Consider the following 12,706-nt stretch of genomic DNA (forward strand, 5'->3'; position numbering starts at 1 on the left):
CACTTATGTGCTGCTCATAAATTACATAATCCACCACATGGTCTGTGGCTGCTGAGGGGACCCAGACAGCATCTCCACCCTCAGCAGACTCAGGCTCTGTACAGACAAGGTCCTGGTAGAACCCAACCTGGCGATGGTGGGAGGAGCTAGGAAGTTGACAGGGTGGTCAAGAGGGACTCCCTTCATTGTTATTTTATCCCACTGGTCCCTCAGAGAGGCTGCGGGACCCTCCATGCTACAGGAATATGGTATGAGGTCAGACTGAGTAGAGAGGACAGGTCTAAAGAGAGAGATCTGTGCCTGCAGGGATCCCTCCTGCAGGGATGTCAGACTGTTGGACCCATGTTTGATAAAGCCGACGTGTTTCAATAACAGCCACTGTGATTCAGACTGATTTTAGAAGAGAAAATGTGATTCCACCGCTGAGATCCCACTGTGAACACACACTAACCAGCAGAGTGTTAATCCGGTTATGTGCTTACAGCTGACAGTGTTCTTCTAGCATATTTAATCTCCATGATAAATTAGTGATCAGCCATTCTCTGGTGAACAGTGTGATGGTGAGAGAGGAGCAGCCTGCTGTCTCTACACTGTAACACAGGCTTTGTCCTGAGGAGGGCATCCCTCTTGCTTTAGCAGTGCTTAATGTAATTCTGTCCTACTGAACACCATCTGTCATAATCCAGTCTCCAGGAGGCAGGGAGCATGCTGCACTAATCTGAACTGAGCTGTAGGAAAACAAGAGGCGGCCTGTGGAGAGAACAAACAAGCTGTGTGTGTCTGTGTACCTGGACAGGTGAACAACTACAGTCTGGAGGAAGTGTCCCATGAAGAGGCTGTGGCCATTCTGAAGAACACGTCGGATGTGGTTTACCTGAAGGTGGGGAAGCCCACTAATGTCTACCTATCAGATCCCTATGGGCCTCCTGATATCACTCACTGTAAGTCCTCATCTCTCATGTTTGAGCCGATAGCTCGTGGTGTGTCGTTAGAAAAGTTCAGTCAGAGGGAGAATGTTGTTTCTAATGTTCAGGATCTAAAGATTGTCTTCTAGTGCTCTTATCTGAGGTCTGACAGAGCAGAGCTTTACCTCTGTCTGCCTGACAAAGACTCATGTTTACACCACTCCGATCTCTGCTCCTGTCTCCTCCTCCTCAGAAAACCCTCTCTCTCTTTTTAGTGACTAAGTGTGTCCACACCACAAACTTCTGTACTAAATACTGAACAGTCTATAAGTGCTCACAGTGTATCACCGCAGAACTACTCAAATGTGCTACTGGAGCACTAAAACTGTCCAATAGCACACTAGGCTCTATGCTCCCTGAATGAACACCATACTAAAGGAATGCATGTGACAGGCTGCACGAGTGTGTGCAGAGCGGCAGCAAGCACAAGCAGTCAGTGTCATCATTACTGCTGAAAAGTGCCGTCTTTTTAACAACACCACATCCTCTGCTGATAGAATCTGTTTAGAGAAATCTTTGGAGTCATAACATTGCGTTAATAAAGACATATGATGAAGCTGTGCTGTTAAAATAGTGATGATAATCTAAACCCCACTCCTTACACCTTTCTCAGATGTTAAAGTAAACTAAGACCTTAAATTTCAGCAAATCAACCAGACAGTTAAATACTATCTAAGGTGCCAGGCACTGAACAACACGTTCTGCTATATCGCTCTTCAGATGGTCCTGTGATGCATGATGAACGATAACAAAAGAAGTAGTAGAAGAAGAAAAAGGCGGTTAAACCGTCGTCACCTCCTGTGTGAATCAGGACAACACTACCTAACTGTGACTGAGAGCTGTGCAAACACTGACTCAAACTGTCATAAACTAAAGAAAGGATGTGATGTGGACACACTCTGTCTACAGCTGTTCTCTAACTGTAGATGTGCTGTTATGATTACATTCATGTGTTTTGGGGATCTGTTTTCAAAGATTTATTTTGGGATTTTTGTGCCTTTATTTGATTGAGGAGGACAGTGGATAGAGTCCCAAACAGGGATGAGAAAGTGGGGAGAGACAGGCGGAAGAGGGCCACAGGTCGGATTTGAACCTGGCCCATGTACATGGGTAGCGCCTTGAACCACCTAAGGCACTCTCTGCATGCATTAAAATGCCTTTATTTTCACGGCATGGTCATGTGTAGACCTGAAAACAAAGTTCTACGTGTTTCAGCATCAAGCCTTTATCAGGAAGTCAATCAAACAGAGGCCTGGAAGCTGTAGGTTCTTTAAAGTGGTTCTGACCAATAGGAACATGCCATCTGCAGAGGCTGTCAGCATTTAAAACCACCAGCAGATGTCGTTAAACAAGTCAATGAATTTACCAAAAACTTACCTACAGGAATATATACATATATACACATTATGAAAATGATTAAAGAACAGTTATTTAAGATATATCACTGGTTATATGAGTTAAAACAAGATGTTCAACTTTTACAATATAAAAAACAATTTTTTACAAAAACACACTGTAATCTAACTCTTCACTGAGACCAGGGAGTTGAAGGGAGCACTCCTTCACATAGTTTTTAGAGCTTGCAGGTTTTACTGAGAATTTGATAAAGAAGAGTGCTGAAAAATAGAAATAAAGTAAATTTTTATATGAAAAAACAGCTATCATAGACCATAATCCCACAGTTGAAGTTCCTGTGATGAAACACTCAGGGAGGGAAACCCCAATAAACGTCATCATAACACACTGTTATATTTCCTGTTTGTGATATTAAAGACCCTGTAAAGTGGAAATTAATCTTTATTTAGGTTTTTTTTATGACAGATTACTGTGCTTTGAACCTCTAGTTAAAATCTTAGTCAAATAAAACATCCCAAAGTTTAGAGAATTAAACTTCAAAATCATGAAAAATGTGGCAGTAAAGTCTGCTCCAGGATGGTGTGGGCGTGTCTGTGAATGAGCTGAAGCCACGCCCACTTAGGAGAAAAACAATCCTCTTAGATTAAAAAATACTACAACCTGAACGTTGACCTTATGATCAGAGTGCAGCTGCCTGGCTCTGTGCCAGAGAAGAGACAAAGTCTGTATTCTGTCTCAAATCTCTGTTCTGATGCTTTCAATGATCCATAGACCACTGTGGCTGATAGATCTGGTAAATTTACCTCACAGTGAACAGAAAAACAGCATTTAACAGACTGTTAACTTTAAATAAAGGCAGTGACATCAGCTAACAACAGACTGGACTGAGATGAACTGCTCTGTGACTTTAGATTGGAGTGTTGGAGGGGCGGGGCCATTCCCCGCTGTGGGCTGATGACATCACCAGTCCACATTTTGATGAATAATACAAATTTTAAAACATTTATTAGTGTTTGATTGATATTTGATTGATAGTGACATGAAGTTGAGCTTAAAGTTTGAGCTAAATAGAATAGAATGGAATAGAATGGAATGGAATGGAATAGCCTTTATTATCATCATACAGTGTATAACAGAATTACAGAGAGCTGCTCCTCTCACAGACCAATAGTAAACAAACATGACCAATAGTGGCCTTCTGTCTCATTTTAACTGGGACGTCCCATTTACAGGCTATGTCCAGACAATAATCTTTAAACTTCTTTGTCCCAATTTTCGCCAACATAGGTACCCAAACAGTGCACCAAATCTGCAATACTTTCTCTTTAAAGGCTCACTGATGAAAAATTACTGCCCATTTGTGTTAAATCACAACACAGTTCAAGTGTCCTGCTAGAAATATAGTCACCTTAGGCCAGTGTTACTCTGTAAATGTAAAAACACCCACAGGTTCTTCACTCAGACTGAAATAAATGTGGGTTTGACACTAGAGTCTCAGTTAGCTAATAGGCTGATAAATGTGTATTAAACATGAAATATGGTCAGATCTCTGTCGGCATGTTTTACTATCCACTGTCTCCATAGTAACCTAATAAAATTAATCCATTCTCAGAATTTGTATCAGAATATAACTGCAGAATATAATCTGTGATGTTCTCACCTTGAGCTCACAGGAACATGGGAAAATGGTCTGTAGGTAAAAAACAATGTATGGCATAGGTGTCAAACTCAAGGCCCGGGGGCCAAATCTGGCCTGTGGAATGATTATATCCGGCCCACAGGATCATATCATGTTTGTATTCTAACTGGCCCACCAGTATGAGGTCTGCCGATTCCCTCCAGTATAAAAATGTGAACTTCATCTTCATTATTTAAAATATCCTTGTTAAGCCATAAAAATCTGGAAAAGTAAAGTGTAAGAAAGATTTCATGAAAAATCAAGAATGTGGGGAAAGAAATTAATCTGTGTTTTTATTTCATATTTTCAATTTTGCATCTCAAGATTATGACTCAAACTTATGATACTGACTTTTCATTTCATTCTTTAACCTTTTCAACTCAGAATTTGGACTTAATATATAACATTTTTATCTTTAAGATTCCCAATTTTAAATTTAAAGTCACATTTAGACTTTTTCAACTCCTTACTTTGGCTTTTAATCCCATGTTTTGACATTAAAACTCATAATTTTAATTTTTTCTCATGACATTGACATTGACATTTTGAATGAATATTTTTACTTTTTATATCATATTTTGATCGTTTAGACTCCCAATTTTAAAATTGAAGCACATTTTTCACTCTGTAAGTCATTATTTTGAATTCAAGTGCATATTTTAACATTTTTAACTCCTAATTTTGGCTACTTAATCCCATATTTTGACCTATCAGACTCACAGTTTGGAATTTTAAGTTATATTTTGACATTTAAACTCATGATCTTCATTTTGATCTCATATTTTGACCTTTCAAACTTATGTTTCAACTTTCTATTCATACATTTGTCCTTTGAGCCTTTAAATTGAGCCAGTAAATTTCTTATGTCCTCTACTTTACTGTTTGTGGAAGTTCTAGTTATTTTGTTACTGAAAATTAGATTTCTACATTTAGACTATAAATGACAGGATGTTTCACTCTACTCTGTTTTTCTGTGATGAGAATTAGAAATATAAAGTCTGTAGTAGAAATGTGCCATCACATGTGTGTATTATTAAAGTCTCACCTCTCTCCCACAGCTTTCTCTCCGGCCATGGAAAACCATATCTCTTCCCCTGTCAACAGCGGCACTCTGGAGTACAAGTCTAGTCTCCCCCCCATTTCCCCGGGGAGTTATTCCCCCCTCCCTAAGCACTTACTGGGGGAAGAGGATATAAACAGGTTGGATGGTTTTTCCTTCTTACGGTAATTATTTCCCTTCCTACCAGACCAAAACTACAGGTAGAAGCTCCGTCCACCCCGCCCTCCTGTCTCCTCGTCTTCAGTGATCCGTGTTTGTGTTTGGATGTTTTTTCTGTTTAAACCCACTGGGCTCAAATACTTTCTTCACTTCTCTCTGCAGTGTTTTTATAGGGATAAGCTTAAATTAACCTGACATGCCAGATTTCACATGTCCATGTGTTATATGTTTCACATCTCTCATATTCCTCACTATCAGTGGAGCCAGTCAGTAAATCAAAGTCTTACTGAAAAGAGAGAGAAGCAGAAACGTCTTTTCCCCCAGTAACATCTTTTAGTGTGGTTCTTTGTTAAAGAAATGTCGTCCGGTTCTGATCAAACTGCCCCTATAGCTGGCTATCACCATTGTTTACAGGCCTGGAGTAATTTCCAGTTAAACCACACCTGTAGCTCCGCCTCTTTCTCCTTAATTGATGCTGATTGGTCCGGTCATTCTCTGGCCAGGAACAAGCATATCCGCTTGAAGCTTTGCAAGATGGATCAGCCTGTTGACAGACATGGAATCTGGACAATCCATCAGCTTTGAAAAGATTTTCAAATTTACTTTTGAAAGGATCTGAAAGACTATTCTCTGATCTCACTGGCTGACATAAATATTACATATAGAGTCTCATCAAACTTGGACACTGTTACAGTGATATTTGGTTTGTTTTGAATCCATTTTAACAGTTTGTAATTTGCCAACATTGGTGATGCTATCACAGCTGGCCTTTGGCCCTCCTTGCAGGTTAATGTGCCTGTGCTGAATGTTTCACACATTGCTTCAGTCGAGAGGTTATTCATGAGTTTGACGGCCTGTGTCCACAACTGGCATTTTTTTCTCAGTGTTCATTTTCAATACAAAGCCGACGTAGCCGTTGTCAGTTTCAGCGCCCTGAGAGGAAAGATGGCCCTCAGCATCAGCTGTTTCTACCCTCAGTGCTCTCAGCTGAAAACAGTTTAACTTTTAAGCAGCTCTGGCCAATAAAAACTGAAATGGGACGGGTCTTCTGATGATTGTGAAGAAAACCAAATCCAACTTGTCGATTTGAGGGTAAAGTTCCCAGGCTTCCAGCTGTCGTCTGTGCCAGGACAGGACTTCATTACATTGTCACGTGTTTTCTAAATACAGAAATATGAAGCACTCAGGTCAGGTCAGGTATGGGAGCATTATGCCGGTTCAGCACTCCGTTGTGCCAACCTTGGTCCTGTACCGCTCTGGCCTCCTGATGGCCATCCTCCAGGCCTGGGCTCCCTGTATGTGATGAGCTGGATCAGGCTGGCACCAGGTGCCTGTAGGTACCATTTCCCCTCACAGAGTGGTTTTAAACAGACACTTTGTCTTCAGTTTCTAGATCAAAAACCTGCCAAAGCACGCTGCTCTGACAATATGTTATTGATCATAGCCTAGCCATATATTATCCTATAAAGCTATCTTTTTTACAGTTTTTCTTAGACTTTTTCCCTTTCATAGGATTGCACACTGGATAGAGTAGGAAACTGGGAACTGAGAGGCGCCAAAAAGGAGCCCTAGGCTGGATTTAACCCAGACCACTGGGCAACAGGTGCTGTTCATTGTCCTTGATAGCATCTAGAAAGTAAAGCCTTAGATAGTGATATTCGATAGTGGTGAGATTCCATCTATCTGGAAGACAGCAACAATAATTCCTGTGCCGAATTTAAATAAACCGAGGGATTTGAATGATTTTAGACCACTGGCTCTGACATCTCTTGTGATGAAAACATTTGAAAAAATCCTAAAAGAAGAAGTCATCTCCTTAACTGAGGGTAAACTTGATCCACTACAGTTTGCCTATCAAGCTGGGAGAAGTGTGGATGATGCCAAGCTCTTTATTTTAGACAAAGTGTATAGGCACCTTGAAAAGCCAAGAGCTCATGCCAGACTTTTATTTGCTGACTTTTCATCAGCTTTAAAAAAAATGCAGCCTCATATTTTAATCGAGAGACTCTCCTCTCATTTAAAATTGCCTGGTCAGATTTTATTGTTGCTTTTAAATTTTTTAACAAACAGAGTCCAGCGGGTTTTAGTGAATGGTCATATGTCCAAGCTTTTAACGTCCAACACTGGTTCTCCTCAGGGCTGTGTCCTTTCTCCCCTGCTTTTTATCTTGTACACAGACAGCTGTAGGGCTAGCCAAGAGGGCAGCTATCTGGTCAAGTTTTCAGATGACACGGCTTTGCTGTCTCTTCTTCAGGGTTCTGAGTCAGGTCATGGGGATGCTCTATCCATGTTTGTTAAATGGTGTGAAGATAGCTTCCTTGACCTTAATGTCCAAAAAACTAAAGAACTGGTCATCAATTTCAGAAAGTCTAGCCAGGGGCCTTCACCTGAGGCCAGCATCATTCATGGTGAAGATGTACTAATTGTTGACTCTTACAAGTATCTCAGAACTGTGTTTGACTCTGAACTAAAGTTTGTTCTGAACACAGAGTCAATAGTCAAACGTGGTCAGCAAAGGATCCACTTGCTGCGAAAGCTGAACTCTTTTAGTGTTTCTGAGGGCATCTTATCTTGTTTTTATCATTCTTTTATTGAAAGTCTTTTAACTTTTTCCTTTGTGTGTTGGTTTACTGGACTGTCTGTAAAGGACAGGAACAGTCTAAACCAGATAATCAAAGTCTGCTCCAAGATTATTGGTGTCCAGCTGGAGGACCTAAGCTCCCTCTGGAAGAAACGTGTGGTCCAGAAAGCCAGAGGAATAATAAATCAACCTGACCACATTCTTTCCTCTGACGTTTCTCTTATGCCCTCTGGGCGGCGCTATCATGCACCCCTAGGAAAACCAACAGATACTCAAACTCATTTATCCCTTCAGCTATCAGGCTGCTAAATGCTGAGAGCTGAACAGAATCTGATTGGCGTGTTTTGCTCATTAACGCATCCTTGACATTGTATTAATTGTACCAATTGTATTTATTGCTGATCCTGTGGATCTGTTGGCACTGACATGTGAATGTGGTTGCTTATTTGCTGCAGTGAATGTTTTGAATTTGTTTGTCTTTGTTCTATGATTGTTTAGATCGTTTCAGTAAGGCAGGGTAAACTGTAAACTGAATTGCCCTTCGGGGATTAATAAAGTCGTCTGAATCTGAATCTGAATCTGAATCTTATGGTAGTAGTCATCATCTGGAGCTACAGTCAGTGGCTACTAAAGGCAGGAGGCCGTGTTAGTTCAGACAGATGATTTGACCAGGACTCTGGCTCTGAATGGACACAAAATACGAATGTGTTTGACTCACTGGTAATTCTGGTTCTGACTACAGAGGGTTACAACTTTAAACATTTAAGCCAGGTAAATACATGATAATGGCACTGATTTAGGTTTGGATTCCCCCTGAGTCAGCAAAAACCCGGTTATGTAATAACCGAGATACAGATTATGGGCTGTAACTTACGCTGTTCATTGGCAGAGTCTGCTCATTCAGATGCAGACATGCTGTCGTTATCTGTTGTTTTAACAACTAGCAAGTGGAACAATTGGCTAAAGGGTTTTAATATTTAGTAACGCAAAAGTACTCTGACGCTTTAGTTTTAGAAAATGGTAAAGCAGTAATATAACAAATTACTTTTCTCAGTATGTAACACAGTAATCTAACCAGTTACTTTCAAAAGTAACGCTACCCAACACTGCTGATTACAATAGGCAGACTCAAAAGGCTTTTGAAGCCAATCCATGGCGGCTTCCATATTGAAATCTCTGTTTCAACCAAACCTTGGGCCAACTTAACAGCAGATAAGACCCCACCAGGCTCAAGTGGACACTCATGGTATTGCAATTTTTTGCACTTCCGCATTGGCTTCATTTTTCAGGACCAGAGCCTGCTGCTTGGTCTTACCTTGCAAGATTTGAAGTTTGAAGGTGTAGACTAGTTTTTGGTGAAGTAATCTGATAGTGGCTGCTGTGCTGGTCTGCTTAACTGTGAAACAAAACTGTAAAATGTGTACCTATTTGTGGTAATGTGTGTGATCCCTGGTATTTTCATAGCTGGTTAAGATCTCTAAAGTCTCGTAGGTAGTTGTGTAGTATTGTATGTTGTGGGTGCAGATAGAGCCGAAGGTTATGTTTGGTTTTATTAAAAGTGAAAATAATGTTAAATTTGCCCACATGAACAGTTGGTGCATATGTACAGATAACTGTTGAATCGCGATGTGTTAGTGGGAAGGATTTTCTTGAAAGAAGCTTTACGTTGCATATTTTTTGTTTTCTTGCCTGTTTCTGTGGCATTTTTGTACAACCAGGCAGAGAGACAGGTGTGTTGCTGCATCATGAATGTTTTCCTGGATTGTTAGATTCTCCAATAATGTCTTCATTTGAACAAAGCCAAGGTGTTAAAGCTGTAGTAAGCGATGTATTTTTAGTGTCGTATGCCCACAACCACAACACAGCCCAAACATGGAGAAGAACAGGAAGGAGGGGGGAGTAGAGTTGATTCTACACGGTTCTAATTAGGGGTGTCAAGAACTAAGGTTTTTCATAGTCCAATCTGATTCGTCAGATTTTGCCTTTAGTCGACTAATATTCAAGCAGCCTTTCTGCTAGACTTTTTTGTCCCGAGACCGTCAGTCCTCAAGAATTCCGGCCATTTAGAACAACTACCGGACATTTGCTTTAACATTATTTTGCTGCATTAACAGCAGAAAAACGCATTAATCTCTCTCTTATTTTTTTGTCTAAGTGGTTTAAAGTATCAAAATGAAAGCTGCATGCTTTTCCTTACACACGCAGTCAGTTACACAATATACCCCCACGTTAAACTCATAAACAACAACAGTTAGCTTCACATCAGCATCATTAGCCTGTTAGCACTTTGGCCGCAGCTTGCAACAGCCAAATACCATCCTCCGCCGACAACAACGAAGCATCCAAACACATAACAAAAGTGCTCTCTTAACTGGACACCGCATTAAAACTCTACATTTCAAATGAAAATTGAGTCTTACTGTTAGTTGCTAGTATCAGTCTTCATGATGATATCACTGTAGCCTCTGCTAAAGCTGGAAAACCAACCATCCTGGTTTATTTGGACTAATTCCAAAAAGACCAAAGCTCCACAGCAAGTTCGGTCCAGTCCTCCTCTCATTAACGGCTTATCCAAGACTACTTCTGCTAATTAGCTGGCGTAGGTCTTTCTCTCTCTGCTGCTGCATCGGTGTTTCATCAGCTCAGCCATACTTCCCTTTGTTTCAGCCTCTTCATTACTCGCAGCGATGACACAAAATCTCTCCATACCGCTGATGATATTAAGCCTTTGGTTAACTAGGAAAACCTCACTTACATTAAAATTCAGCTTTATGAGAAAGCTGTGGTCAAACTTTCCCACTTTCCCTGCATAGTCCCCAGCGAATATGAGCTTGTGCCGAGAAATATACTTGCTTTGACATCATCGTGCATACATAATTAGCCATGTGCTTGCCATCTGAGGTGATAAACAACCCCAGCACCGCAGGACAGTGGGTGGAGTCTGATTCGACTATGAGGCTCATAGTTGAATTAGACTCCTCCGAAGTGAATCATTGAATCGCCAACTATTCCAGGTCACCCCTAGTTCTAACTGAATGTTACATACTCGAGCTTTAAGCAGTGGTCACCGGTCTCCCTAAAATAACAACATTTTAACTGAATATAACACCTTACATTAAGCATCATAACCAGTGCTGGGTATCATTACTTTAAAAAGTAACATGTAACACACTGGTGTTATTATCCAAATGGCGGGAGAAGAGAATGTCTTTATGAAAGGGTAAGCTGCAGTACATGGAAGACAGCTGACACTGGGTGACTTTACGCTGAAGTATTGGGCACACTAGCCCCTCTGGAACAAGTATTTCCAGGAGACACGGCACACAGGATGACTGCCCAGGACCAGCACATTAGGCCTGTCATGGACCCGGTCTCTATGGTACACACAGTTGTTTGTCTGGCTATAAATGCTGATAGCATGAGGGAAAAAGAGGCTGTTTTCTCTGTTACTACACATTTCATCATTGACCCAGCATGGCTGTGGAAAACTTTTATCTGGTCTTTCTTGCGTCATCATAATTTGGCGTTGTCGGCAAGATTCAAACCTGCAACTGGAAACTATCAGAGTACAAGTGTGTCGGCATTACTGTTACTCTAGAACTGAGTTTACAGCCCAATGTGAAAGTGTGTAGTCTATTTACAGATGTGATCATCTTCACAGCTCTTTATTTTCATTGTCACAGTCTGACACTGAACCCTGCAGAGGTAGACACATGAAAACAATGTAACATAGGCCCTAATATGTCTCCCCCCTGCTGTCCAAAAACTCATGAAAAAAGGGATGTTTGGAGCTCTCCGTCAGCCAGTTAAGTCACCCATGCATACTGACACAAGTGTAGGTTTACCCTCGGTACAGCGCCACCTGCCCTGGCAGAGAAACAGAAACTGTGCAGATGCTCCAGGGATTTCCTCTTTTGGAGACAGATAGTAAACACAAATTTAGTATATGTGTTTTTTCCAATACTGGATTAATTTTATGAAAAAAGTAACTAAACCACAGATGACTGGAATAGCATAACAAACATGCTGTGTTGCACCAAAGAGTAATCTGATTACTTTGTAGCAGGTCACCCCAGCACTGATGCTAATGTGTGTTTAGCCTGCATTCAACATTCCTGTCATTTTCATATGTACACTCTTCTATGGAAGTATTTTTGATAAATGAAAACCTTTTCAGTGGCAAATTCAGACCTTTTTCCTTTTAAAGCCCTGTGGTAGACTTTATAGAAGCTCTGACTCTTACAGTTCACTCTTTAGCGTTCTTATGTTTGCTCTGTTTTTATTTCCTGTTGCAGTTTTCAGTCCTTCCTGTCCAACAGCTGCTGTTCTTTAAGGAGGCGGCTTAAGATGCCTCACTGGAATCAGTCACAATCAAACATTAGCAGCTCCACAGCTCAAATAGCCCAACACCTAATCCTAAAGCAAGCTGACATAAGGCCGGTATCTCACGGGCCCCATTTCTGATCAGGTCTAATCCCTGATGGAACTTTTGTCTCTGCAAATGTCTCCAGAGTTGGAGTCATGCTGCTTATCAAACATGAGGTTTGTTCTGTGCTGCAGATTCAGCAGATTTATTTAGTCAAATGTCGTAGAGTTTGAAATAAGTCAGACTTTCAGGCAGCACAGCAGAGACAGGTGGACATTAGAATAAACAAAAGCATGCATGTCCTTTAAAATGACCCCTCATATTTGACTTCATAACACAGAGGGGTAGAGGAATATTTCCACCGAGAGAAAACAAAAGCTTATCTCGGAGCTAAATGAAGGAGTCTTGTTCAGTGAAGGATTACAGCTCCATTCTCTTCAGAGTTAAGAGGTTTAGTATTTGCTCTTGGCTAAGGTGCATCCCTAATGGCTTTAAGATTACCTCTCAGACGTGAAGAGCAGCACTCTGACAGCAGCCCTAT

At 40.9% G+C, this 12,706-nt stretch overlaps 1 protein-coding gene across 6 annotated transcripts in view; it reads left to right on the forward strand.

Moving 5' to 3' along the window:
- The window catches only part of dlg2 (discs, large homolog 2 (Drosophila)), a 249,892-nt gene that overhangs the window by 166,937 nt on the left and 70,249 nt on the right, over nucleotides 1-12,706 (forward strand). For all 6 annotated transcript variants that reach the window (XM_041801111.1, XM_041801113.1, XM_041801112.1 and 3 more), the window contains exons 9-10: nucleotides 797-941; nucleotides 5,058-5,223. In XM_041801111.1, the coding sequence (XP_041657045.1) occupies nucleotides 797-941; nucleotides 5,058-5,223 (311 nt within the window). The remainder of the gene's footprint in view (nucleotides 1-796; nucleotides 942-5,057; nucleotides 5,224-12,706) is intronic.

The sequence above is a fragment of the Cheilinus undulatus genome, linkage group 12, assembly GCF_018320785.1.
Source record: "Cheilinus undulatus linkage group 12, ASM1832078v1, whole genome shotgun sequence".
NCBI lineage: Eukaryota > Metazoa > Chordata > Actinopteri > Labriformes > Labridae > Cheilinus > Cheilinus undulatus.